The sequence below is a fragment of the Trichomonas vaginalis genome (assembly GCF_026262505.1).
Source record: "Trichomonas vaginalis G3 chromosome Unknown ctg_142, whole genome shotgun sequence".
In the NCBI taxonomy this organism is placed as follows: Eukaryota; Parabasalia; order Trichomonadida; family Trichomonadidae; genus Trichomonas; species Trichomonas vaginalis.
Genome location: NW_026529229.1, coordinates 1 through 27,440, shown reverse-complemented (window position 1 = coordinate 27,440; position 27,440 = coordinate 1). Strand labels below are relative to the sequence as shown.

General features: G+C 35.8%; 13 protein-coding genes and 11 pseudogenes across 24 annotated transcripts, besides 3 other annotated features; 14 read left to right on the top strand and 10 right to left on the bottom strand.

The window, feature by feature from the left end:
• Positions 1-1,184: a mobile genetic element.
• Positions 1,179-26,672: a mobile genetic element.
• On the bottom strand, positions 1,282-1,587 carry TVAGG3_1079660 (uncharacterized protein; the record flags this gene model as incomplete). The annotated part of the gene is made up of 1 exon (XM_051256636.1): positions 1,282-1,587. The coding sequence occupies one exon, from the start codon at positions 1,585-1,587 to the stop codon at positions 1,282-1,284; it is 306 nt and encodes a 101-aa protein (XP_051076156.1).
• Positions 1,645-2,253, bottom strand: TVAGG3_1079650 (annotated as a pseudogene). Its single transcript has one exon. A coding segment is annotated over exon 1 (609 nt).
• On the top strand, positions 2,863-3,841 carry TVAGG3_1079640 (annotated as a pseudogene). The gene has a single exon. A coding segment is annotated over exon 1 (979 nt).
• Positions 6,029-6,598, top strand: TVAGG3_1079630 (annotated as a pseudogene). The gene has a single exon. A coding segment is annotated over exon 1 (570 nt).
• On the top strand, positions 8,006-8,539 carry TVAGG3_1079620 (protein of unknown function, DUF4106 family; the record flags this gene model as incomplete). Its single annotated transcript, XM_051256635.1, has 1 exon — positions 8,006-8,539. The coding sequence occupies one exon, from the start codon at positions 8,006-8,008 to the stop codon at positions 8,537-8,539; it is 534 nt and encodes a 177-aa protein (XP_051076155.1).
• Positions 9,606-10,093, top strand: TVAGG3_1079610 (annotated as a pseudogene). Its single transcript has one exon. A coding segment is annotated over exon 1 (488 nt).
• TVAGG3_1079600 (Poxvirus D5 protein-like family) lies at positions 10,204-10,839 on the top strand (the record flags this gene model as incomplete). The annotated part of the gene is made up of 1 exon (XM_051256634.1): positions 10,204-10,839. One exon carries the CDS (start codon positions 10,204-10,206, stop codon positions 10,837-10,839), a length of 636 nt encoding a protein of 211 aa, XP_051076154.1.
• On the top strand, positions 10,905-11,205 carry TVAGG3_1079590 (annotated as a pseudogene). Its single transcript has one exon. A coding segment is annotated over exon 1 (301 nt).
• Positions 11,311-11,760, bottom strand: TVAGG3_1079580 (uncharacterized protein; the record flags this gene model as incomplete). Its single annotated transcript, XM_051256633.1, has 1 exon — positions 11,311-11,760. One exon carries the CDS (start codon positions 11,758-11,760, stop codon positions 11,311-11,313), a length of 450 nt encoding a protein of 149 aa, XP_051076153.1.
• TVAGG3_1079570 lies at positions 11,977-12,671 on the top strand (annotated as a pseudogene). Its single transcript has one exon. A coding segment is annotated over exon 1 (695 nt).
• On the bottom strand, positions 13,056-13,771 carry TVAGG3_1079560 (annotated as a pseudogene). The gene has a single exon. A coding segment is annotated over exon 1 (716 nt).
• TVAGG3_1079550 lies at positions 14,381-14,564 on the top strand (annotated as a pseudogene). The gene has a single exon. A coding segment is annotated over exon 1 (184 nt).
• Positions 14,616-14,816, top strand: TVAGG3_1079540 (uncharacterized protein; the record flags this gene model as incomplete). The annotated part of the gene is made up of 1 exon (XM_051256632.1): positions 14,616-14,816. The coding sequence occupies one exon, from the start codon at positions 14,616-14,618 to the stop codon at positions 14,814-14,816; it is 201 nt and encodes a 66-aa protein (XP_051076152.1).
• Positions 14,845-15,219, bottom strand: TVAGG3_1079530 (uncharacterized protein; the record flags this gene model as incomplete). Its single annotated transcript, XM_001297211.2, has 1 exon — positions 14,845-15,219. One exon carries the CDS (start codon positions 15,217-15,219, stop codon positions 14,845-14,847), a length of 375 nt encoding a protein of 124 aa, XP_001297212.2.
• On the top strand, positions 15,656-16,046 carry TVAGG3_1079520 (annotated as a pseudogene). Its single transcript has one exon. A coding segment is annotated over exon 1 (391 nt).
• TVAGG3_1079510 (uncharacterized protein) lies at positions 16,074-16,658 on the top strand (the record flags this gene model as incomplete). The annotated part of the gene is made up of 1 exon (XM_051256631.1): positions 16,074-16,658. The coding sequence occupies one exon, from the start codon at positions 16,074-16,076 to the stop codon at positions 16,656-16,658; it is 585 nt and encodes a 194-aa protein (XP_051076151.1).
• Positions 16,691-17,395, top strand: TVAGG3_1079500 (CYTOCHROME B-C1 COMPLEX SUBUNIT 6, MITOCHONDRIAL family; the record flags this gene model as incomplete). Its single annotated transcript, XM_051256630.1, has 1 exon — positions 16,691-17,395. The coding sequence occupies one exon, from the start codon at positions 16,691-16,693 to the stop codon at positions 17,393-17,395; it is 705 nt and encodes a 234-aa protein (XP_051076150.1).
• TVAGG3_1079490 (uncharacterized protein) lies at positions 17,445-17,708 on the bottom strand (the record flags this gene model as incomplete). The annotated part of the gene is made up of 1 exon (XM_051256629.1): positions 17,445-17,708. One exon carries the CDS (start codon positions 17,706-17,708, stop codon positions 17,445-17,447), a length of 264 nt encoding a protein of 87 aa, XP_051076149.1.
• On the top strand, positions 17,739-17,984 carry TVAGG3_1079480 (uncharacterized protein; the record flags this gene model as incomplete). Its single annotated transcript, XM_001297210.1, has 1 exon — positions 17,739-17,984. One exon carries the CDS (start codon positions 17,739-17,741, stop codon positions 17,982-17,984), a length of 246 nt encoding a protein of 81 aa, XP_001297211.1.
• TVAGG3_1079470 lies at positions 18,937-20,143 on the bottom strand (annotated as a pseudogene). Its single transcript has one exon. A coding segment is annotated over exon 1 (1,207 nt).
• TVAGG3_1079460 (uncharacterized protein) lies at positions 20,962-21,363 on the bottom strand (the record flags this gene model as incomplete). The annotated part of the gene is made up of 1 exon (XM_051256628.1): positions 20,962-21,363. The coding sequence occupies one exon, from the start codon at positions 21,361-21,363 to the stop codon at positions 20,962-20,964; it is 402 nt and encodes a 133-aa protein (XP_051076148.1).
• TVAGG3_1079450 (phage tail repeat-like family) lies at positions 22,336-23,934 on the bottom strand (the record flags this gene model as incomplete). Its single annotated transcript, XM_051256627.1, has 1 exon — positions 22,336-23,934. The coding sequence occupies one exon, from the start codon at positions 23,932-23,934 to the stop codon at positions 22,336-22,338; it is 1,599 nt and encodes a 532-aa protein (XP_051076147.1).
• On the top strand, positions 23,953-24,582 carry TVAGG3_1079440 (annotated as a pseudogene). The gene has a single exon. A coding segment is annotated over exon 1 (630 nt).
• Positions 25,065-25,427, bottom strand: TVAGG3_1079430 (uncharacterized protein; the record flags this gene model as incomplete). The annotated part of the gene is made up of 1 exon (XM_051256626.1): positions 25,065-25,427. One exon carries the CDS (start codon positions 25,425-25,427, stop codon positions 25,065-25,067), a length of 363 nt encoding a protein of 120 aa, XP_051076146.1.
• Positions 26,670-26,926: a mobile genetic element.
• Positions 26,927-27,440: the final 514 nt, after the last annotated feature.

Sequence of the window (27,440 nt, the reverse complement as noted above, 5' to 3'; positions counted from 1 at the left end):
TTCCAGAATTTTTTTGAACGTTGGTTCAATCCATTCTTTCTTGCCATTTCTGCCGTATGCAAGATAGTTTCATTTTGTATCTAATATCAATTTGTCTGAACTCTCAAATGCATAATCTTTCAAATTTTTTCTGAACGCCCTCATTACATGAACTGCACACCAATGAAGGATAACTTCTGGAAAAGAGTTGATAATCGCATTTTCGATTTCTTGTGCACAATCTGACATAAAATATTTTGGTTTTACTTTTGCCCAGTTAAAAAATGCCTTGAGACAGAATGCAATATTTTCTGAAGTGTTTGGATAAACGACAAATTGAAAAATTGGGAATGCATGTGTATTTGGAAATTTGGCTGATATCATGTAAAACAACATTTTAAATTCAAGTAATGAATGGGTTGCATCAATAAAATGCTCTTTCACAATTTTGATTATGTCCAGGAATTTGAAAGAAGCATAATAAAAGATTAATTTCTTTGGTTTGTTGTAATTATCGACATCGAAATAAATTAAATCTTTTGGTGACTCTTGTTCTTTGATACCCTTAAATAATTGAGTTGACTTGAATTGATTATCATCGTACTTTTGAATACCTTTGATCTTTTTATTTCCTTTTTCCTGAATTGTTTTCATTTGATCTGAAGATGCATTCAAAAAAGATGGCCTGTTAAGTGGATCATCCAGATCAAGTTTTTTGTCGCATTCAATTTGAGCCATTTTCGGATCACCCCCTGTTTTATAAAATTAATAAGTACCCGACGATAGCATTGTGATAATGTGTGGTATTTCTTTGTCTCATCTTTGATTTGATTGTGATTATGTGTTCCATTATATTCTGTTAGGATATATTCTTCATCATCCTTTAGAAATGAGATACATGCTTCACATTTATCTGCACTGCACCTGAATTTTAATTTTGTTCCCCCTAAATTTGGATTTTTTTAATTGATATGGACAACCTGCATGGCATTCGTTATCAATGACAGCTTTCATAGCATCTATATAAGATAGCCTTTCTTTAAGTTCGCATGGTGCATCGATATGCATCAAAAAAATGAAATGAAATTTCAATATCAAAAAAAGCACAAAATTTGAAAAAATTCACAAATCTCGGTTTCTGAAAGAAAATGGCCTCTTAAACTTTGTGCATATATTCATCTATAAGACACCTTGTATCCATATATAAAAAAAAAAAAAAAAAAAGGTAGTGGGGCTTCCAGGCTTCGTGCCCTCTAGCCCCGAAGATGTTTAGTATAAATGAAGTTTTTATTCGGAAAATTGTTAGTCTTCTGGTGTGAATTCGGAGGACTCTTCTTCTTCCTCCTCCTCTTCTTCCTCTTCTTCGTCATCGTCGGCGTAGTGGAGGAGGACGTAGTTCATCCAAATTCTGTATGGACGTCCTGATTTGGATTTAAATGAGATGGACATATTTTGTGTGAGTGTTATTTCAGTTTCGATAAAGAGTTGGTGTGCTGGTTTGAATATATGTTCGACGTAGGAGAATTTGTGCAACTCATCTTCTCCCAATTCTGTATTGATACAGACTTCGATGAAGTCACCACTGAGAATGTCTTCACCTGTGGGCATATCCACAACAATTAAATGAACGACACAATAGTTGTGAAATTCATTAGTAGGAAATACTGTTGCAGGCGTATTATATGAGGGGAAAAATGTTTTTTCTTCCCCAAATTCATCTGCTACTTCATCTTCATCGTATCCGTTGTTAAAAGCTTTAAATTCATGTACAATTTGAGCAAATTGTTGACGGAGATTTGGTGGCATACGTAAGCAAGCTTGTAACAATGTCCTACCTTCCACACACTCAGCAAATATGGGAAGGTAGGAACATATAATGTCCGTCAATTGGTCCTGGTTGGGGACCAATTGACAGAGTTTTGTGTATGCCGTTATTGTTTCTTTAACGGTATTTGTGTAGATACGGTTATATGGAGTATTTCCCTGGTTGTTAAGGGAAAAATACTCATCCGATTGTAATTTCAATCTTGACCTCAACTCTTTGTTCGGTATTCTTTGGTCTATTCTTAGAGCTGTATTTGTTCGTGCGGGCTGTGGTTTTAAAACATTCGAGTCAAGTTTTAATTGCTTCGAATTGGATGTCGATTTGAATTGGGAGTCTTTTGAGTTCTCCTGAGCTTGGTTCTGTATTAAAGACTGAATAGCAGTGTCAGCTTCTTGTTTTTCGAGATAGTATTCTATTGAATTGGGCTTCACTGTTCGAGACGCGTACATTATGAAAAATGAACTGTTTTTTTCGGACTACTCATAGAAAAGTTTAAAATAAACCGTTTTCGTCAACGGTAACCCCCTCTATTTTTTTATTTTATTTAATAGTTACCGTTGGCAAACCGTTCCATCTCAAATATTGAATGAACTATAAACGTTTTTTGTTTTCTATATATACTTTTTTGTCCAACGGTAAAACTTTTTACACAACGGTTTTTGAGAGTCGTCGCCGTTGACTTTTTTGTAGAGCACTCAAAATAGTATAACTTTGTCCGGACAAGTAAGGGTCTATCGTCGCTACAGGAAAAGTTACAGGCGTTCCAAGGAAGTATACTTTGAGAAGCCTTTCCCCTTATAGAATGAGATAGGACGGTTATTTTACAAAACTGACAACACTTTGACCGAGTAGTTTTTTGTGCTGAACAAAAAGTGTCATATAAACATCTGTCAAAAACCGCTTTTTAACTTCACTTAAAATGCCACGTAAGCTACGTAAGAATATACGTAAGAGGAAGAGAGCATTGAAACATCCAATAGTAAAACTGACACCACAACAACAGTTGCAACAACAAATTGAATGACCCCACTATGTTGCAACAAATGTCAAGCAACCCTATGCTTTTAAACCGAGTTATTGGTGCACAGAGTGGAGGTTTAAGAGCGGCACTTTTAGCGAAAATGGCAGGCTATGGTGGAGCTGCAGACGGAACAGCTTATAACCCTCAAAGTCAAATGAATTTGAGTTCACTCAAAAATCAAATAACAGATGTCAAAAAGTCAAACATAGACATACAGAAACAAATAAGTGAAAACGAAAAGAAACTAGAATATGACAGACACACAAAGAAACTCAATGAGTTAAACGTAGAGAAAAAGAAGAAAGAAGAACAACTGAAAGAACTAAGTACAGAGGAATATGCGAAAAAAGTGTCAGAAAAAGCAGCAGAAGTAGCAAAAATGGAACAAGATGTTATAAATTTGAAAAACCATACTACTCAATATAAAGTACTGAAAGATGAAGAGATAAAACAAAAAGCCCTGAAGACATATATGGATAGCGATGAGTATAAAAAAGAAGTTGAAGCAAATGTAAAGGCAGAAAAACTTTTACAGTTGCAAAACCAAACCGTACAGTATGAAAACTTAGCACAAGAAAGTAAAAATAACGACGCAGCCATGCAAAAGGCAATGAAAAGCGCAGAATATATAAAAGCTAACAATGACTGGTTAGATGCCCAAGCCAACGCTAAAGCAGCCCAACTTATAGGGTCAATAAGGACAAAAATACAAGCGGATGAAGACAGTTCAAATGAAGCTTTAACAATGCTGACTTTAAGAACGCCTTCGAAGCTCTTCATAGTAAGGTGAAACAAGTGAACGACTTCTCATCTGGAAAGAAACTGAAGTCTGAAGGTTTCGACAAAGAGTTAAAAGAAGTAGCACAAAATATGACGAAAATAACAGATGCAGCAACGAGACAGGCAGTTCAAAGTGCCTATGACGCCGTTAGAGCAACTGTTGTGAAAAGTCAAGAAAAAGAGTTACAACAGACCAAAACAGACCTAGTAAATGCTTTCTTAAAAACGAAAAGTCAGGTAGGACATTACGCTGCAGATGGAACATATGTGCCAGCTGGTGGAACTTATATACCACCAAACCCTCCAAGAGAAGCACCTGCACCAGGACTACCTAAAACATTTACATCGTCACATGGACACAGACACAGGCATGCACAAACCAACACAACAACCAACACAACAACAACACAACAACCAACAGTTCAAAACACACACAACCAACAGTTCAAAACACTGCACAACAACAACAAACAGAGCAAGGACATAAAAGAAGTAGAGAACAAGGAAACCAAGAATTCTTAAAAATGCTTAAGGAAGAGTTATGGTTACCCAGATACTCTTGACTTTAGTGACAGATATAAAGAAGCTATTAGAAAGTTCAAGGAAGGAAATACTGACCCGAACCTATTTAGCTTTATGGTCAGCACCAAATGGATATAATTTCAAACCTGGAAAATACAAGCTCGCTAAGGGATATGATTTAATAGCATATCATCCAAATGACATGGATGAATTTACTCCGAGATATTTGGTGTCAGAGCTAAATGATAATTCAACTTCTTCATGAAACGCGTAAAAAATAGAGACGGAACGAAAGAAGAAAGGTTATGAATGCGGATGACGCTTAGATAGGGAACTTGTTAAAAACGGTCTCGGAATATATGAAATGCCAGCAGATGAGGTACAAGAAACTCCACAGGAAGAAGTTCAGATACAACCAGACATGGAAGAAATAGTTCAGCAACAACAGCTAGAAGAGCCTGAAGGAAACGAACAAGTCCTCCTTTGGAAACTAACTTCACAGAACTAGATGAAGATTTGGAACAGCCGAAAAATCTTGACCCTCAACAAGAGTATGCGGAGAATATGGAATCTTTCCAAGAGTCTAAAAAAATTCGGCTGACATAGTAGAAGAATATCGAAAAATGTTCGCCGACATACAAAAGACTCCAACATCAGATGAAAATATTCAGCATAGAATGGAAGTACTGAAAGAAAATGTACACAAATACAACAATCCTTTTTACTTACGACATATAACGTTCAATCTTTGGATGAACTCGGTGAAAATAAAAGGTTAAATTTCAACAAAACATATAGAAATGAAACATTGTTTAAAGTTCATTCAGAACCTAACCAATATGGAAACAAACCTACTTTTGTTTCTGCAGACTATGGAACTACAATGAGATGGGGTCATAAAGCTAATCCGGATAGGTGGTTCATAAACTTACAACCACAATTCCAAGAAGTTGTAGACGCAATGGAAGTGAATGGTGAACCAGATATAGCTGGTATTTTCAGCGCGGCTTTAATGCCATTGAAAGATATGAAACATGCAGATATTTTGGACCAGTATGAAATGAACATGGCTGATGGAAATATAACACCTGACGTTCTAGAACATTTATCTCAAAGAACTACACAGAACCATAAGATGGTATATTTGGTGAAGAGTTTAGAAAGAAAGTTAGGGAGAGAGAAGGAAGAGAACCTATTGTACATGACCTTGCAAACGAAAGTTTACAAAATGTCATAAAAACTTACTTTGCAGACAATGAACCGAGAAGGGATGAATATTTAAGAAAACTCAAATGGACAGTACCAAATGAAATGTTAGTATTGAAAAACATGTTCCTTGACAAAATAAAACCAACTACAGAAATAAATGACGCAAGACTGAAATTGGGTAAAAGCTTTCCCATTCACAAAAGATATTATTGGTAACATGGAAAGAAAACCAGAATGGCTACAAAAACATATATTTGGAAACGAGCTTATTCCATATGGACAAGCTCTGTTTGAAGAGCTTGAACCGGAAACTCAGGAAAGAGTCATGCAAACAATACGCGAAGACTCAAATACAAACTATGACAAAATCTTTCTAGGATATAGGTTACCTGAGATGGGCGACCAGAGCCCAAAGGCAAAAAGGACATGGGAAATTTACAACATACTAGGTGAACATGAGGCAAAGATGCAACAACTTGAAGCAGAGGGCAAGTTACCAAAAGCGACACCAAAGAAGAAGAGAAGAGTAGAACAAAGTGAAAGTAGTGAAGAAGTAACTTCATCTAGTGAAAGTAGTGGCAATGAAGGAAAAAGAAGAGTTAAAAACTCAGTCAGGAAGAAAGTAAAGCTTGGTCGAGTGGGTTCTATTATGATATATAAATCCAACTATTCTATATTTTTACCCATATGAAATGTACGCCGCTCAGAATATAACGCCAACAGTTTTGGATGCCATGAACGGAAATGTTTCCGAATGGTATAACGAATGCGACAATGCCATTAGAAGGTCAGAAATAGTTCCTGGAACTTACGAATATACAACTGCTGTTTCTTATGGAAACGTAGGTGAGTTTGGAGAAGGTTCTTCAACAACAGTAGATATTGCTTGCGACAGGTTTCATATTATTTCTATTGACAACTCATTCTTATACGTGGAACAAGACATTGAAATAAAACCTTCTGCCAAGTTGTCTGACAAGAAAGGTTGCAATGGAATTTTCTATGTCGGATACCAATATGCTCCAGAAGTTTTCATGGGATATAAGATATATTCTAACTCTGACTTAGTTCAAACAGTAACATGGGCAAACTATGAATGGTTCGCTTTGAGAAACTCAGTACAACCACAAGCTAGAGAACAAACAGACCAGTATGCAAATATTGAGAAAATAAGAAGACTTGACCCTAACGTTCCAGGAGTTTATGTTAACCTTTCTGGTTCAGATGGAACTGCTGCCACTAAAGTAAAACTGAAACTTAGAGTTCCTTTGTCATCTTTCCTCATCTTCAGGTTTTTAAGATACTTGCCAAACTGGGCAGGAAAAATTTCTATCGAACTTACTCCAAGCAAAAATAACTTAGTCATTGCACCAACACAAGACCCATTCACTCTTACAGACGTAATGGGAGCAAGTCATTCGCCGACTTTTGCAAAGACAAAGTTGACTTAGACTTTGGTTTCTCAAACTTCAACAATGAAGTAAACTATTATTTCAATGCTGCTGGAACTGCTTGGGACCCAGTTAAGTTCACATGCGAAAAATTTGAATGCAAGAGAATAGAAAGCAGACTTGCAGTCTATATGTTGGACCCAGATATTTCAAATGCTTTAGCTGCCAAATATATTGCAGTTCCACTTATGTTCCCTATACACCAAATATCTGTCAAAGACTTTGCAGGTGAAGTTGGAAACCAAAGTGCTGACCCAGGTGCAAGAACAGATATTGCTTTAACAACTGCAATGAAACATGCAGATACTATGTTTGTACTGTTCAGACGAACTATAAATGACTATTCTTGTTTCTACAACCCTGGTATTAAATATCATATAAACATAGATGGCAAATATTATCCAAGAGAAGAATATTCTACAGTTGAGGATATGAGGTCATACAACTTGACATTAGATGCTATGAACTTTAACAACAACTTCACAACAACCATTAACCCTGAAATGCAAAGTTCTATTATGCCATATGTGAAAGTATGGACTCATACAGGAGGTCAAAAAACTCAATATACAAATGGAGACCGTTCAAACTTTTGGCTTGGCATTCCATTTGCTGACTCAGAAGACTTTATGGGTGGTATTTCAACTGTTGGTACTGTACAAATACAATATACTGGTGACAGAGACGGTCCAGATGAACTGAGAGCAAAGAAGTTTACAAAACCAATAGCACTTTTCACGGAAGATGCTCTTTTGAAGATTCGTTCGATGAAACCTGCTGGGGCTCCTCAGATTGGCATAACGACAGCTTCCATCGAGCAGATTTTGGCAGCAGGTCAGTAAGTTGTTCTTGAACTGACTTCTCTCCGTCAAATATTGACAGTACGCCAGTTTTGACATAATATTGTAAGATAAACTTACCTTTAGAAATATCTGTAAGTTTTGAAGTTATATTTTTGTCTGCTTCAAGAACTTTCACCATTTCAGTTATACCAACTTTCTTTGCTTTATGAAAATATTTTGGTTCAGCAAAGACTGCTATTCTATAACATTTACCATTGTTTGTATAAAGAACTATTCTGTCAATGTATTTGTATTGTTTGTGTGTGTAAACTTTGTTCTGCTTCAATTCGAAGAGATACTCGAATACGTCCATCTTTTTATTCTAAGTAAAATGTCATTTCCGAAAAATAGAAGCGTAAGTGTTTCAAAAGGTTTAATGGCGGTGGCAGATGTGAAGTTAAATTCACCAACTCAAACAAACAGTCAAAGTGTTGTTGTCAATGTCAAAGACAGAGATGTTGAAGTGGGGAAACCATACGAAGACGAAGATGGTATAACAATTGTTCCTGTAAAAGAACCAACATATCCTGAAGTTAGCAGAGACTTAAGTTCTGTTGCAGATATTCGAAACGACTACCAACAACTTAAAGACAAACTTCAAACTCAGGAGAAGATTTGTCAAGCTTTAGGTATAATGTTAAACTTGGTCGAACACAACCCTGTAAAAGTGAACTCATATGTCATTGCACCTCATGAAGTTTTGAAAGAACTATTGAAACTTTTGACAGAGGCAGACGATATAAACATCAAAGAAATAGAACCCGACATTAGTTGCTGTGGTGTTTCATATAATGTCATTGACAAGATATACGTTATGAAAGGAGGTGAAACGTTGAACTTAAAGTATAGTTTCCCAGACGTCATAAAAATATTTGACGACCACAACATTTCATTAAAATTTATTTGCTAAGTAAAAATGTCAAAACTTCTTGAAAGATGTTTGAAGAAAAATAATATAGACTTTATTTCATGTAAAGGACTTTACACACTTTTGAACGATATGAAAGACCCTGTTTTGTTTGTTCGTGTAGACAAAGGAAAGTTCTATGTCTTTACAAAATATTTGAACTTCTTAGACAGAGAACTTCAAGAAACGCCATGTGAAAGTTTAGATGAAGTTCTTCTCCACTTTCAGAAAAACTTTTAAATATATATAAATGGCAGAAGATATAATGGTTTATACTATTACGACTAAAAACCCTGAGTCATATAATTCTATAACAACAAACTTACAAAGTCCTCAAGGACGATATTGTAAACTAACTTAAACACAATGACGACTAAAGCCTGTTTTGCTCTTTTGACACCAGAAGACTTTATTGTTGTGAATGGTAAAAAATACTCCTTTGAAGATACTTACTCAGATATACCACCAACAGGTTTTGTTGACTTATTTAATACTTTAAGGACGGGTGTAACATGTGCTGCAACTAGAGCAGGTTTCATTATGTTTGGATGTCCGACTGAGTTTACTATAAACGATATGAGCTATAATACAAAACTTATTTCTGGTTTTTACTACCAACAGTTTCCTATAACAGGAAAAGGTGTCATACAAGGAATGTCTATTCCATTGACATTAAGCACACCAATTTATATATTGTTTCAAACTTAGGTTCAAAGTGTTATTCGAATGTCGACAGAAACTATTATGACCAAAAGATACTTATGCGTATAAACAATACTTTCTCTGCTGGTTTGCCTATTGTTCATTCGAATGCAGAATTTTCAACCTTAGTGAACTCAAACACTTTGGCAAGTATAACGTTGACATTAGTTGACGCAAACTTTGTTCCTGTAAAACTTTTATGTCCTATGTATTTGTCAATGACGGCAGAAAGTTTCGAATTGGAAGATGCAACTGGTGAAAGTATTGTATTACAAGAACAACTTCAACAACAAATAGCTCAAGAACAACAAATGCAACAAATGCAAAAGTCAAGAATAAAAAAAATATTTTTTTTATTTTTATAAAAATGTACAGAATAGATGTTTCAGATTTTTATGACTTCCAAGCATTCAGAAATATGTGTCCATTTCGAGACTATAACAAAGCAGTCGAGAATTTGAAACGTTTAGTCATTTATGTCGACTCTGCCCCAGAATGTTATGTTATGAAAGAATGGGATGTAGTCTTTAACAAACCTAAAGCGACAATAGTTTCAGAACAAGAATGTAGACAGAAACTTAAGAAAATAAAAGTTGTACAAGTTGGAATGAAGATGTTAGATGCTTGGGATATCTTATTGTCAAAGTTAGAAGATTTTTCAGTTCGAGGTATAAAGTTCTATACACCTTCTCCAAACTTCTATTCTATCTTCACTGGATATAAATATGAACAAGTAGAATGGAAAGAAAATATTATAGAAGCTTGGTTAGACCATGTCAAAGAAATTATATGCAATGGAAACGAAAAGTTATGAGTATATCTTATGTTGGTTTGCAAACATCTTACAACATCCAAGTGCTAAAAATGAAACTGCTCTCATTATAATTGGAAAACAAGGAACTGGTAAGAACACATTCTTTACAGATATTTTGTGCAAACTGTTAGAGGGCTATTCGAACCCGAATATGACAAACTTAGAAAACATCTGTGGCAAGTTTAACTCCTCAATAGAGAATATGAAACTTATAGTATGTAACGAACTTCAAAGTATAGATACAACAAAAGTTTTAAACTCAGATGCTTTGAAGAGTCTTATAACAGACAAAGTTGGAGTTGTTGAAAGAAAGTATAAAGACCAAAGAGTTTGTGAAAATGTTGCAAACTTCATTATGGTTTCAAACAATGCTGTTCCGATGAAGTTAGAAAGTTCTGACAGAAGATATGTAGTTGTCAGAACGTCAGATTCTCATATGCAAGATACAGAATATTTTGACGACTTAGCAGAAACTTTGACATCTGACTTTTACAACCACTTGTTCTCATATTTTATGACATTAGATATTTCAAAGTTCAATCCAAGACAAATTCCACATACCGAAGAGAGACAAACATTGTTAGAAGCAAACAAGAGTGTATATGAACTGTTCATAGATGAAACTGACTTTGAGTGTTTAGATGAAAGGTCATTGTACGATTCGTATAAACAATATTGTCAAGAATATGGTTATATGACAGCGTCTAAACGAACATTCTTGGCAAATGTCAAAAGTCTTTTAGACGTACAGAATGGTGTATATACAAAGAAAAATTTTTATGAGTAAATTTTAAAAAAAAATATTTTTTTATCCGATAGAAAAGATGACAAAATTCATCTCAGTAAAAGTACATGTCAGGACTTAAAGAAGAACTAGACCCATTCACATATTTGAATGTTTACTTCTACCATTTTGAAAAGTCTTCATTCAGCAAAGTTTGGAACATCGAACCAGTTAAGTTTGCTATTGTGACTAAAAATGGTGCGAAATTTGAAGACTTAGACATAGAAGGTTTGTTAGCAGTCAAAGAAAGTTTTGACAGAAGGTTCTCAAACCTTAAAGAAGGCAAAGCATACAAACTTGTTATACCTTATGAACCAAAGAAAGCAGACGACTATGAATATTATGAGTCTAAAGTTGTAGAAGTTCAAGGTAAATTGGGTAAAAAGATTTTAGAGTCTAAGCCAGTGTTTACTCCTAAAGAGGAAGAGAACATTGACATTGACCCAGAAATGTTCTAAAAATAAAATTTTATTTTTACATGTCAAATTTCTTTTTCTCTGGAACTGGTTCAGGTTCTTTCTTCTCTTCTACTTTTTTCTCTTTCTTTTCTTTCTTCTTCTTCTCTGGTGGAGTTATGTCAAATTTGGCGCAACCATATTTATGTAAAAGTTCTTTGTCCTTTAATAGCTCATCTATTCTGTTTTCTATTTCATCTTCAAGAACAGCGCATGTGTCTTCTTTGCATTCTAAGAAGTTTTGTTGGACTTCATCTCTCCAAGAGGCGTCATCTCTGTCAACAAGTCTGTCATTGACAAATTTTAAGACTTCTCTGCTTAATGTTTTATGGTTCTTGTCATATTCCCAGAAACAGAACTTTAGAACAAATTCACCTTTCTTGTTTACACTATGTAAGATTTTATGGTCGACAGATGTTTTGCTGTCGAAAAGCTTGTCTCGAATATAGATAGCGAAATCGCTAGACATTTTCTAAAAGATAAAAATTTTAATTTTTCTAAAAATATGTTAGAAAAAAAGTTTGCTGACATTGACAAGAAATTTGAGAATGTTTTAAACAAGAACAAGAGGAAGTTAGAAAATGCTCAGATAAAGCCTATACATGACAAGTTCTTATTTGCTCAGAATGGTATAACAGGTCTAATTGCACCACCTGGGTCGGGTAAGACTTTCACTTATCTTAAAATGGCTGCACAACAACAAGAACTAGATGAGAAGAACCCATTCTATGAGTTAGTTGTTATTTGTAGTACTTCTGGTCAATTTGACCAAACCGTCAATTCGTTCAAAGATATTATAAAGAAGTCTAAGTTAGTATGTATAAAGGATACTGAGTTGTTAGATTGGATAAAGAAGTACCAAAGAAGAGTTTTGAAGTATAATGCTATAAATGAGTATATAAATTCTAAGTTTAAAGACCCAAATGAGGAAATGCAGAGAATATTAGAGAAGAAACACTTCAGAAACAAACAGAAAGAGATAGAATACATTTCGAAGAAATTGCAATCTTACGATTGGAAGACTTACCCTCATAGATGTCTTCTTATCTTAGATGATTTCGCCTCTCATCCTTTGTTAAAGAATAGAGAACAAGATATGTGTCGAATTCTTAAGAAGCTCAGACACTTTAACATCTCAGTTGTCATTTGTGTACAGACAGCAAAGAGTTTAAGTAAGGATGTTAAAAGAATACTTACTGACATATACTTTTCCCCGGATTGTCCGAAGACGATTTCATGGAACTTATGAAAGAGTCCATGGCAGGTAAGTTTGACAGACATGAACTATGGGAGAAGTACAAAGTCATACAAGACCCTCATACTTCTTTCAGAATTCATATCTACGCGAACAAAGTTCAAATTGTAAAAAGTCAAGCGTAAAAATAAAGAGTTCATTTACTCTGCTTGTTTGAAGTTGTCAAAATACTCTGTTATTTTTCACTGTTTCCGAGGGAAGCAATCTTATGCCATTTTACTCAGAATTTTGTTGCTGAATTCAATAAAAATATATTTTAGGGTAGAAGGTTAGATCTAACCTGTTTTCTAACCTCTTTTCTACCCCAGTTATTTTATAAGCGTTTTACATGGTAAACGTTATGAATTCGTGAGACTTTAAACAGTTTTGTAGCTTCTATTTCTTCTTTTAGTACATCGAATGTTTTAACTATGCCGAAGTTTCTTTATACTTCTTCTTGACGTCAGATAGAAGGAAATCGTCAGCAGTTGGATAGTTTTTGTTCAGAATGCTAACATGTCCATTTTATTTTCTGCTGGTTTCTCTGCTTCTTTCTTTAAATCTGCATAGTCGTTTCTCATTCTTTTCTATCTCTTTGACGGAGTAGTTATATCTCCTCATTGCTGCTTTACATTTTGAACATTGCGGGTTCATTTTTGCGTTATATTCTGAACCTTACCTGCTAAAACAACTAAAAGCGTCAATTGCTCTCTTCATCTCAAACATAGCGGGTCTTATTTGTTCATTCCATATTTTACATCTTTTATCTTTATCTCTTATTGCCATACACATTTTGCAACTAATGTAACAAAGTTTCGTAGGTCTTAAATTCTTCAGATTTATATATGTCAGAAACATTCTTATATACCATGTCGCAATCTTTGTCCATAACTTTATGGTGCAATGAAAACCAAGGAATTCATAATTTACCTTTCGTATGAACTTCTTTATTTCTACTGAGTCAGTTGCTTTGACTTCAATTTCGTCGAATTCAGGAATAGTGAGTTTTTGGTTGTTGGATTTCAGGTAGTTTTAGGCAAATGGTCAATAATGTCCTGCATTTCATAAGATACTGTTCATTTGTTTTCATCTTTCGCACTACAGTCTAAATTACTTGTTAAAGTTCTTGCTTTATCTTCTGGATTTCTGTTTCAAAAGTATATGAAGAAGGAATGAAGCTTTTCATCTCTACTAACATAGATGTTGGATTCATGACTAACGAGTTTGGTGCTGTTGTTGCTAACATGTTCTTACAATAAAAATAAAAAATATTTTTTTAAAAAAACTAACTTTATTTTTTATTTCGGGAAAATTCATGAAAATTCAAGAGGGTAGAAAACAGGTTAGAAAACAGGTTAGATCTAACCTTCTACCCGACATTCTCGTCAAATACAAAAAAATGACACTTTTTCATTAGATAACCCCTGAAATCATATCTTACATACAAAAAAATACAAAAAAACTAACTTTATTTTTTCTATCTTAAGGAAATTCATGAAAATTCAAGAGGGTAGAAAAGAGGTTAGAAAAGAGGTTAGATCTAACCTTCTACCCTAAATTATATTTTTGCTGAATTCAGCAACAAAGTTCAAATTGTAAAAAGTCAAGCTTGAAAAATCTAAGTGTTTAGTCTTAGTAAGATGGTAGCTTCTTAAAGCATATGCCGTCCTTGAGTTTTAGGTACGTGAAGAGAAGTACAATGAATTCAATTACGAGTACAATTGCAATGACAACTAAGGCAACTATTTTTGTCTTTTGCCAGCAAGGGTACTTCTTCTCTTCCAATGGTTCGGCAGAACTATACTCACTCATGAGAAATGCCAAAACGGTTTAATAGAAAAAGTGTCATTTTTTCATGTCCGAAGACTCGAAGGTGCAACACTTCCAAAATACCGACGAACTCAGAAGAGCAGCATGGCAGTATCTTCTTGACAACTTCTTTGAGTTCTCCAGGTACACCTTGGAAAATGCTGAAGAACTCCGACACAGAGAATTTGGAGAAATTGCACTCCAATACTACCTTGACAAACAAAGGGTAAACAAAGGGTAAAATAAGACTAAAAACTTAACGTTTAAAAAGTGACATTTTTATGAGCTCCGAGTCACCGAGAAAACTTGGTCAGATGTTAGCAGCTTACTTCCCCGAGGAGGATGGAAGCGTTACATACATCAGGTTCAAAAACAACGAACCTGGAATTGCGTACAAAATTCGCAATTACATGACCATGGAAGAGTACGAAAGGTTCCTACAAGAGAAACCAGCTCTAAACAACTCAGAAAAGAAAGAATAAAAAGTTTAACTCGTAATTGTTTATTTTTTTACTTGTATGGGCAAGCTGCAAGAATGAAGTCGACTATCTCAGTCTTTGTTTTGACGAGCTGGACGGCTCTTGCGAGTACGTCTGTTTTGCGGTCTCCAGCTGGTGTCTGACCTTCGTAATTGCGCATGTTCTTGAGAGCTCCAACTGTAAATGGTTGTAGGATGAAGAGTCTCTCAGACTGCTTGAGGTAGTCTTCACGGTCACGAACCGAATCTGTGGTACGAGTCGAATCGGTCGATTTGAGGGAAGAGACTGAAAGCCTGTCGTCTTCCATAGGGGCAGTAGCATAATCTTTGCGTAAGCGGTTCAGACCTTCTTCGAACTCTTGGTCTCTCTTGGATTGAGATTGGAATTGTGGGGCAGGGTTTTGCATAAACATCCAAGGGTTGGGGAAGTAAGGCATAGGCTGAGGAGGGTAGTTCGGGAAGCCTTGTGGTGGGTAGTAACCTTGAGGTGGAAATTGGTAGTAAATCGGAGGTACTTGCTGGAACTGAGGTGCAGGGGCTGGTGCTTTAGGTTCCTCTGGTTTGGGAATGGACTCGGTTGGTGGGACGTCGGATATTCGTTTGTGTCCTGTGGGATGGAAAATATTTTTCTGTCGGAAGAAAAAACTTTTTCTGTCGGAAGGAAAAACTTTTTCTGTCGGAAGGAAAAACTTTTTCTGAAGTTCGACCAAAAAGTTCTCAATTTTCGAAAATTTGAATGGTTTACGGACGGACAACTGGAAGAGTTCTTCCTGTCGTCGGGAAAATTTTTTCCCTTTGTCCGGAAAATTTTTTCCAGTTGTCGGGAAAATATTTTCCTGTCGGATGGAAGGACTCGGAATACCAGAAGGATTTGACGAGGCAATTTACCTTATAGAGATAAATGAAGTTGTTAAGCAGTACTTGCGCAGGGTAATGAAGCCCAAGGTCAAGTTCACCGCTATTTCTGGAAGGGCTGCCTTGAATCTCGAGACTTCGACTGGAATTCCAATTCAAATACCAGGAAAAAACTCCTTTCGACGACATAAAGGACGCCAAAAGAGAAACTCTTGTTAAGTTCCTAAACAAACGTCCTTGGATAAAAATACCAAACAAGGAGAACCCCCTACCCCATATGAAATTGGCAATTCAGTCTCTCCTTCACTTCTCGGGTCAGCCGTTCTACATAACCTGTGAAGGCGACATCCAACCAGTTCAGTCAACCTTAACGTTTTGAGTAAAAACATTTTTTTTCATTTTTTGAATGAAGCAAGTTAAATTCGTCCCACACCAATCTCAATGGACCGATGAAGAGTTTCAAGCCATGGTTGAAGGCGTTGAGAACGACATAGACGGCGAACTTGAAGGAGCTCAAACCACAATTGCAACCAAAATTGCAGAGGTCAAGGAACAGATAGCTCCACTTAAAGCTACCAAAGCTACTCTTGACCTCATGGATAGTTACCGTTTAGATGTCAAGAGTGGAATAAGACAATTAAAATTAAAACTTCTAAACTACGAAGCTATACTCCAAAAGTTAGCAGAAATGAGAAGACTTTACCAGAGCTACTTACATGTAAGGGACTTACCTTCAAGCAGTCCGACCAAAGATGAATTTGTTGACATTGTCCCAATTTTGTCCGAAAGTCAGCTCAGATGTTTCGAACTGCTCCCAACATATCCGGAATATGAACGTTTGCCTGAACTCTTCCGCAATCTCAAAAAACGTTTTTTGGTTCTCATGTTCCAAACTTTTATCGGAAGAGACAACAAACGTTCAGAAGAAGAACAAGATATTATTTTAAACTTGTTGTATGACATAACTGTCATAACAAGCTTTTTGAAGTAAAACCGCCATTCTCAAACCACTTCATTTTTTCGATGTCCGAACAAGCACCGAAGCCGAACACAATAGCAGATGTCCTTTCAAGGTTGCCAGACAAGCGCCCAGTTCAAATTCAAATTGCCCAATTGAAAGCTCATCTGACAAACACCATTAAGACTCTCCAAAGTAGTCTTATGACAGAGATGACCAATCTCAAAGTCGAAGTCCTCACGAACCAAGCTTCCAATGAGAAATGCCTGAACGATTTCACGGAAACCTTGCACATTTACGCGAGAGAGAACCGAGACCTTGCCAGACTCATCTACCGTTTCTTCGAAGAGATAGACGCCATCTGGAAGGTACTCGGAAAGGACAGAACATGCAACACCGTACTTCGTGAGTACCAAATTGAAGAAGGTATTATCAAAGAAGAGGAAGAAGAGGAAGAAGAGGAAGAAGAGGAAGAAGAAGAAGAGAAACACGAAGAAAAGGAAGTTTGGGCAACCCTTGTTGCCGATGACGCTTACGAAATTTCCCAACCCTACCCATACCAAATCCGCAACAAGGAGACAGGCAAGGTTCTTACCCCAGTCCTCAACAACTTGGGACACTTGAACCTTAACCTTCGGAATCGCGGTTCAATCTCCATGGGCAAGCTTGTCGCAATTCAATGGGTTCCAAATCCAGACAAGAAGACGAGGGTCAGACACATTGACGGTGACAAGCTCAACAACCGTAAGGAGAACCTCGAGTGGTTCTAAGAGTAAAAAAATTTTATTTTAGGGGGAAACCCCAAGTAAATTTAGGTGTTTATTTGGATAAGTATGTTAAATTAAGGGTAATTTGCAAAATTAGTTCCCGACCTTTGAATTGGGCTCTTTCGTTATCCCAGTTGCGTAGGAGGTCGTCCCAGAGGAGTTGGTAGAATTGCCAATCCAAGGACGATTTGTCCTCCCAGGCATTGAGGATGTACTGCTCGTAGAGTTTCATGACCTCTGCCTTGCACCAGACACCCTCTCCCTTGGAACGTAAGGCTTCTTCGAAGTGCTCGAATGCGATTGGCTGCGTGACCATCCGAAATGACACTTTTTGTCCGTTTGGTCAATGTTTGTGTCTCGTGCCATAGTCGACGAAAATACAGACAAACAGGTTATATATGAGTTTGAGACCAAGAATGGTGTAACTCGACCTGTCCGATTCAAAGACTCCGAGGGCGACCATGAAATTAAACGGAAATTAGCTAGGAAGGAATATAAAATGGACTGGTTGCCACCACCTCCACCTCCACCACCTTTACCTGTTCCTCAAGTAAATAAGCCTTTCCCGTTCCCAAGAATTCCCACATTTTAATTCAAATTCGAATAAAAATTTTTTATTTCATGCAATGTTTTATTTCTGTGCCGTCTTCAAGTATGCCCCAGTACTTACGCTTGGAGAGGACATGAACTTCGGTGAAAATTTTGTCCAATTTGAATTGACCCATCTTTTCACCGACCATTCCCATTTCAATGAGTTTGTTGTATCCTTCTTCGTTCGTCATGAGTGCGTCAATGTTCTCATAGTAAACCTTCACTTTGGATTTGACTTCGGAGAAGAATTTGTTGTAGTTGTCAAGGACTGCCTTTGCGAACTGAGGGTAAGACCAATGTTCGACAATAGGTTTTAATGTGGTTACTAAGCCACTTTGACCTTGAGTGAATTCGTACTTCAAAACAAAAGGAGAAAACCTTTCAACAAAGTTGTCGACCTTCTCATAATGTTTACTCTTCATCTCTTGAGGTTTCTTAATGGAATATCCCCATGTCGAATTCATAAGCAATTTGAGTGTCATTGCAAGTTTGGGGTTTGAAGCTTTCCTAATATCATACAGTTGTTGTATGACTTTTCCAACTGTATAGTTCCTTCCCGGGAACTCACCATCTTCGTTTGGAATTCCAGTCGGAATATATTGGACAAACCTCATGTATGCAGCGTTAAGGTCGACATAGTATATCTTTTCATCTGAGTCGAACTTGTCGCAACCAATTGGTCCAGTTTGTGGAAATTCAAGTGAGTCTCTTATCTTCTGAGAAACTTCTCCTGTTATCTCATAAACATCGTCGAAGCAACCTGTTTCATATAAAACCTTCTGACCTAACTCAGATGCTCTCCAATACAATTTGACGTCAATTGGATGTCTCAATGGAAGTTTGTTTATAGCATCTTGAAGTTCTTGCAACCTCATTGGAAGTTCTTCTGGTTCAGGTTGGTATCCGAACAATCCAACTCCTTGTGGAATTGTGTACTTCTTTTGTACTAGAACTTTGTCTGGAACAACTTTTGGTCTTGCTAACAGTGAAAAGTTTGTTTCGTCTTTTGGTACAAAAGTTTCTGTCAGCTTGTCATCTGGAATTGGTTCCAACAAACCTTTCTCGAAAAGAATGTTTACAGCTCTGACAATGTTGCACTTGCCTTTTCCGAACAATGGGTTTGTAAGACTTTCGTTCAACATGAAGTGGTTGTGGACAATTGCAATCTTCAACCATGGTAAATTGAACTCAACAACATAGTCGTCATGTGAAGAACCTTTAGCTGTAGGTATGTTGACTCGGATATTGACATTTGCCAACGGTGCAATTTTTGCCAATTGACCTCTGAGAATGTACCTTGTCTTCACACATGACTCAAGATACTTCATCTTCTCATCTGTAACAAGACCAGAGTTCCTGAGACATGTAAGAATGCAAGGTTCATTGACAATTGTTTCAATTGAATTGTAAATTCCATACCTTGTCAAGTCAATGTCAGACTTATTTATGAACGGGAAGTATCCAGCATGTTGTCTGACTGCTTGAGGGTTAGGTTGGTACCATTCGAACTTGACACTTGCAATTCCTTCAATTGCATTCAAAATGTCTGAGTCGGAGTCAACCATTTGTTCTCTCTTTGTAGTCTTGAAAGCGTCAAGAAGTTTTGCAGCTGTTTGTTCATTGTCATTTGCATAGTAAATGTGACCATCCAAATCCGTTATGGTCAATCTGAGATTGTGTCCTTTCTTATTTCTCTTGTATGGCAGCAAGTACTCCCATGAAGCCTTCTTTGTTCTTTCCTTCGTCAAAGTTTACTGTAAAGGTTCGACCAGATGTAATTTGACTTCTAACTTCACGGTACTTCTCATATGCATATCTTGTTCTTTCCATGGGAGCATGACCATCCTCTGCACTACCTTTTTTCCTTCTCAAAGGATGCAATTGTTCGTCATGTTTCCAGTAGAATCTGGCAAAGCCGTCGTGTCCTTCAACTTGAGGTTCACTAACATCGAAAGGCATGTCCATAAGACGTTCTTCTTCTAACCTCTCTAGTCTGTTTGGATAATTTGCACGTGCTGTTTCCAAATCCATTTCGTAGCGAAGACCAGCCAGTTTGTCATAGACTTTTATGGGTCTTCCCTTCCTATATTTAAAATTCTTCGAAACTCTCCAACCATATCTTTGCAACTCTGCTTTTATTCTAGCAGACTTTCTATCCATTCTATATGGGGGCATTTTTATAAAAATAAAAAAATATTTTTTTTCTTTACTTTACATAACCCTGCTGCCATAAGTCTTTGACGCCAACCCATACCAGCTAATGAAGGTTGACTTGGTTTAGTTTGGAAACTAAACTTTGGTTTTGGTTTATCTTCAGTTTTTGGTTTCTCTTCTTCTATCGGTTTTTCGTCACTTTTCGGTTCCTCTGACTTTACTTCACCTGCAGGAACAGTTGTGTCGTTAACATCTTCATAAATATCATATGCCATTTGTTTTTGTTTTCCTTTCAACTTTTTGTGTTTGTTGTAAAGTTTAGAATATTTCGACTCTAAGTCAATGAGATGTTCTATAATGAACTGTTGGTCAGTGAAGTAAACTTTTCCATCTGTTGTCTCGAAAGCTCCTTCAGACTTCAATATTTTATTTGTGAGAGTCTGTTTCTTTTTTGAGATACTTGCCGTTCCATTTTATGAAAAGTGACTTTGTAGTTAGGGTTTGTATTTCCAGACCTGGCACTTTCTATTATTGAATTTTTCTCTTCATCTGTAAGTTCTTTGACAGGTTTTGACAATGGTTCTGAACTTTTTGTTTGTGGTGTCAAATCTACCGTTTCAACTTCTTCGGTCATTTCATCTCAGTAAAAAATTTTAGTTTGGTTTGTTTTCAACTGGTTGTTTAGGTTTTTTAAGTCGGTCTAAAACTTCTGAGGTATAGGAAGAACTTGACAAACACGTTGTGTAACTGCTGGAAGCCGACAAATCCATCTTGAACCCATTTGTCTCAATGCTGTATTGTTCATTTCATCTCAGTAAAAAACTTTACATTCCCCACGTTTGAGGCGGTTGAGGTTGGTTATTGTTTACCCATTGTTGTGCATGGTTATATCCTCTGTTAAAGAATCTTTCACCTTGGTCCATATAGTGTCCTGCTTGGTTATAGTAGTCATTTGCTTTGTTATAATAGTTTCCTGCTTGTCTTCCTACATTGTCCATCCATCCTTGAACTTTTCCTCTTGTTTCAGGATTTGGAATAAGATTTGTTGCATCTCGTGCTACATCCCAACCTTTCTGTACAGTTTGTATAATAGGTTGTGCTTTCTCTTTAAGTATACCTAATGTACTCAAAATCTTCCTTCCAACTCCAAATACACCTCTGGCTATTGTTCCCACTGCGGGCAAAAATCTGGATGCAACTCCTGCTAATGCGCCAAATAAACCCATTTCTTATAGGATAAAAAATGACGAATCCAAACAAGGACCCCTATGTTTCTAAAGCGACAAAAAAAGCACTCATGGTAAAAATCTTTAGTTCAACACCAAATGCTTGGTTTATGGATATCTTGGAAAACATTCCGAGGTTAGAACAGATGGACCACCATACTGGCTAATATTTGTCGGTCAAAACACAAGATACTGTGAAGCCATACCATTATGGTCCAAAAATATTTTAGATGTGAAAACTGCTTTGACAATATTCGTTGACAAATACCATCCAACAAAACTGACATCTGACTGTGAAAGTTCTTTCAAATCAGATGATGTAAAAAACTATCTGCGTTCAAAAAATGTAAACCAATATTTCATTGTCGACCAAAACCATTCTGCTCTTGGTGTCATTGACGGTTGTATAAAAATGTTAAGAGACTTAAACCAACCACAAGGTGGTGAAGCAAATGAAATGTCATATGACGACAAATATAGACACTTCTCCATGGCAAAGATGAGACAAGTTTTAAATATTTACAATAGCCGTAAACAAAAAGGTTTGGGAAACCACTCCCCCGAAGAAATGAAAAACAACCCTGACTTAGAGAAAGACTATATATTTAATAATTTAGTCAAAAGAGACAAACAAGAAAGAATGCCGGGCTTCAAACTTCAGAAAGGTGACAAAGTAAAAATAGAAATACCTAAACGCGACCCATATGAAAATACTATTGACTATGACAACAATGGGAACCCGACAGGTACTCACATTCGTGTTCGTAAAAATAGAAGAAAGTATACAAGAGAATATTATGAAGTTTTAGGCAAACATGGCAAAATGTACAGACTGCAAGCAGAAGATAAAACTACTATTGTCAGACCTCGTTTCAAACTTGTCAAAGTTCAAGGTGGTATACTTTCAAAGACAGTTCCTAACAAATATAAGACAACTCCTGACCAATATGCTAAAGAAGTTGAAAATGACGACTAAGCAATTCTATACCATGCGTAAACTGTCATGTAAGGTGGCATGTATTCTTTACTTTGTCCCGTTGTTTGCGTATACCCTGAAACGCGATGTGTATGGTTTCCATCTCCCTGAGTGTCACCCCAGAAACAATTTATAGCAAACTGAACGTCGTCTTTAACATCATATCCTTTACCTTTTTTCATTGCTGACCAATCCCAAAATTTATGCTTATGCCAACCTGCTTGAGATGTACTTAAATCTATGTAGTGACTGTGTGCAGGTAAATTTTCACCTGAAATCGTTTTACTTCCACCTGTTTCCTTTGAAGAGTTTGCACAATACAAAAACCTGTCGACTATTTGTTCCCATACACCAACACCAAACATTACTTCTGGTCTGGTAGAGTTCATTGAAACATATAATGAGCCAACCGGGTTCATTAAATCAAACATATGAGATCTTATAAGATTGTCTCTTTTGAACTTAAAATATAGCGCAACTATTTCAGGTTTCTTCTGGTTTGTGTCAGAATATTTTTTATAATATAATCTTATGTTTTCAGGGTAGGTAAAATCTTGACTATAATATTTATTTTTGTCATCTATATAATAATATACTATTCTCGTTTTTTCTATTGCATTATATCTTTTATATCTATAATATTCTAAATATAATGTTTGCTTTTTTGGGTCTACACGTGCGTCAACACCATAGTCATAATAATATGGTGCTGGAGCTGGGTCAGGCAATGTCATATCTGCCATTTCATAAACTCGGAAATATTTCTTTTGTTCGTCTCCATATAAGTTTAAGTAGCAGTTGTTGTCTAATGGAACTTTAACTTGTGTACCATCATTCTTTATATAGCCTACATACATTTCATTGTTATTTTTCGGAATGAGTTTACACCGTGTACCATTTTTTAAGGAGTGTACAAACTCCCATCTAAAATATTTGTTTTCTTCATAGATAGAAAAGTCACCAACAATAGTTTCAATATTTTTCGTTGTTCCTATCAAACTTTGGTATATTTCGTTAACATATTCCTTATCTGCCTTCTTTTCAAGGCTAACGTTTAAGTCTGTTATTTCAGAAGATGTATGTGTATGTCCAACGTCACTTTTCCTGTTTAAGGTTTCTTGTAAGTTTGTAATATTTGCAATGGTATGTGTATGAGTCTTTTTAGAATATTCGTTTTCAGCTCTTGTCACTTCACTTGACATTTTATTGTCAACATATGTTTTGTCTGCTAGTTCAGGATGAGTATGTTCTTTTGTTGCATAAGCATTGTTAGCTCTTTCTTCTTCTTTTGCTATTGCATCGTCTACATATTCTTTGTCAGCTTTGTTGTCAACATCTGCTTTCAAAAGAAGTTCATTTATAGGTTTCTCGTTTAAAGTTCCTTTTGTTGGATTTATACAGACAGTATGGTTCTTATTGTCTTGAAACAGAAACTCATCTGTCATTGGGTTTAATGTCAGTTTTAAGTTTCCTTCTTTCAATGACTCAGATATCTTAGAATAGTTTGAAAAGTTTGTTGTGTTCTTATTTAGAGCTTGCACAATGAGTTGTCGGTTGTGTTGTATTTCTCTCATAGACGCTGTTTCATTTGACATTTTTATTCTAGATAAAATATGCTTCCAATAGAAAAAGAAAATTCAAGAGTTGCTACAACTAAACCATTAGATGAACTTTTTACTAATGTCGGTCAAAAGTTTGAGACAGAGACCGTAAAGCATGAAGGCTATCGTTTTGACTACCCATTAAGATGGCTAAGAGACCCATCTGTCACAAAAGCTATTGGCTTTCGTAGAATGAAGTTTGTGTCTGTAGAAGATAAAAGTTTTCCATTTATTGTAAGGTTTCATATAGATTATATATCTGAAGGGAAACGAAAAATGTGGGAAGAAATTGAGCTAATACAAGTTGACCTTTCATCTTCTCTACAGACTGCGTTAAAAAATATAGAAGATAAAATAAATTCATGTTATGCAAAATATGCTGATGAATATGCAAATACCGAGAGCACACTTTATGTGAGAATTGTATATGACAAACAAAATTCACAAGTGTCATTTCAAATCTACGAAGACAATCCAAAGAAAGACGAACAAATATATACAGAATTCACTGCAATGTCATGGTATTATTTGCAAAGAATGTTAAATCAGAAAGTCGAACTTCCTTTAGCAAATATTTACAGTCGATATGCAAGAGATGAACCATATTTATTTAAAGATGTTTTCGACCCAGCTGCTATTATTGTTCATGCTTCATTTTCTGGCGCCCAAAACTCTTTCTTATGCTTGGCAAATGACTTTTACGAAAAACCTACAAAGTTATACGAACCACCAAGTGGAAGTATTTCAGACTTTCAAGTATGGTTTACTACAGATGGAAGAAAGAGAATAATTCCATTATACCATGCGTTTTTTAGAACTTAGTTTCATATACAACTACTATCGAACGGTAAAAATATAATTTTTTAATACGGTTGTGGTGTTGGATTTGGTTGCCAACTAGACTGTGGTGCAGGTTCAGGCTGTTGTATAACAGGAGCTTGCTCTTCTGGTTCAGGGTCTTTAGGTATAATACCAACGAACTGACCTACCCTTTTACCAATATTTTTGACACCGTTCCAAATTCCTCTTCCTACGGTTTTTATTCCATTCCATATACCTCTTCCAACTCTTCTGAAGAAGTTTCCAATACTACTGAAGAAACCCATTTTACTATATGTAAAAATCTAATGTCCGCCTAGTCTCTTACGTTTCCTGTTGAGTTCCATAGCATTCTTTAACTGGAGCTCATACATTCTGTTTCTCCTCTGGTAGAAAACATATTCTGGGTCAACTCCTGTGTTCGCGTCATCTGCATAAAGTTGTTTATATCCCACTTCAGGGTTTGTATAAAACTCTTTCCATCTCATATTTGCATACCATGGTGGCAAACCTAACGCAGCGTCATTTGACATGGCAGTTTGCATTTGTACATCTGTTGGCACTTGACCATAGTTTGCCATTGCAGTTTGTATTCTAACTTCATTTGGAATATTCTCTGGGTTTGGTTGTCCAGGTTGCTGTGCATTCGCTAAGTTCTGTGCGTCCATTTAATATTAGATAAAAATATCTCTTACGAGTACATATGCTGAACATTTGCAGGCATTGGTTCATCTTCATATTCTCTGTACTTTTCTGCCACGTCAAATAAATAAATGACACAATGGAAAAAACCTAAAACTAACAATCCGATTTCAAACCACATTTACTTACTAATAAAATTTCTTTATTGTGACACTTTCTCCAGTTTATAGGACCTCTCTCATATTCTATCTTGTCATATATAAACTCATAGTCATGTATGTCCTCTAGCCATCTCATAACGGTTTCCAAACCACTTTTATCGGATGTAAAGTAAAAGCATGGATGGTTATGTAAAACGTCTAAAGTTTCTAAAGAGTCTCTCAAAGTCCAGTCTACTTGGTATTGAAAATCCCATGTGTTATAGAACGGCGGGTCCACTATAAAGAAAACATTTTCCTTGTCTTTATATTTTTCATACAAATCTGTCCAATGACATCTCACAAACTCTATACCCTCAATATATTTTTCTATGTCCTCTTTGAAAACATTTGTATAGTTAAGATATAAAACTTTTGACATAAGTGTTTCAATGTCATGAACTCTTATAGAACCACTATATAATAGTCTAGCAGATATACTATCCCAGTCTATATATTCTGCTTTTTTCAAAACCTCTCTCACAATATTTTTCTTATCTAATGGTATACGTTCCATCTTACCTATAGGTATCTTTTCTTTTAACTCTTTCAATATATTGTTTGTGTCTGGTATATGTTTGAGACGGTCCATATAGTTGTCGAAGTCATTGCATATAATCTTTGAGTCTGGGAATATTGTATGGCACAAATGGGATATATAGAAACTTCCACCGAACAAATCTACAAATGTTAGACCATTCGGTAGTTTCTTAAGTTCTCTCAATATAATATCTTTACATCTACTCTTATTTCCAAAGAACGGTAACGGTGGTTTTGTAAAATTCATTTATATATAATAATAAAAATGTTTTTTTTCCTGAAAAGTGACAGAAAAGTGACAAAGCATGAAAACATATATAATTTGTGAAAAGTGAAACATTATATAATGTTTTCGACCCAGAAGAAGGCTTCTTCCCAGAAGCAATGGAGGAAGAAGAAGAGTCCTCCGAATTCACACCAGAAGACTAACAATTTTCCGAATAAAAACTTCATTTATACTAAACATCTTCAGGGCTAGAGGGCACGAAGTGCCTGGAGGCCCCACTACCTTTTTTTTTTTTTTTTTTTTTTTATTATTTAGCCAACACAACTTATCTGGTATCGAGAAAATTCAAAAAAAGCACAAAATTTGAAAATTGCTCGGTTCTACATTCAAAATAAATTTCATTAATTTTTACGTACATATTAAGGTACTTATCTTCTACATATATAATCTTCATTAGATATATACATGATAAATAAAATTCATAAAACATTAAAAATCAAAAAATTAGATGAACCTTGGCAATTAAACTTTATTAAATAATAGTTGTTTATAAATTATATTAAAAAAAAAAAAAAAAAAAAAAAAAAAAAAAAAAGGTAGTGGGGCTTCCAGGCACTTCGTGCCTTCTAGCCCTGAAGATGTTTTGTCAAGACTTCTTCGTAAATGTTTTGTCAAGACTTCTTCGTAAATGTTTTGTCAAGACTTCTTCGTAAAATCAGACAAAAATATATTTAGGGTAGAAGGTTAGATATAACCTCTTTTCTAACCTCTTTTCTACCCTCTTGAATTTGTCAAGATTTCTTCGTAAATGTTTTTGTCACTTTTCTGTCACTTTTCAGGAAAAAAACATTTTTATTGTATATAAAATGAATTTTACAAAACCACCGTTACCCTTCTTTGGAAATAAGAGTAGATGTAAAGATATTCTATTGAGAGAACTTAAGAAACTACCGAATGGTCTAACATTTGTAGATTTGTTCGGTGGAAGTTTCTATATATCCCATCTGTGCCATACTGTATTTCCTGACTCAAAGATTATATGCAATGACTTCGACAACTATATGAACCGTCTCAAA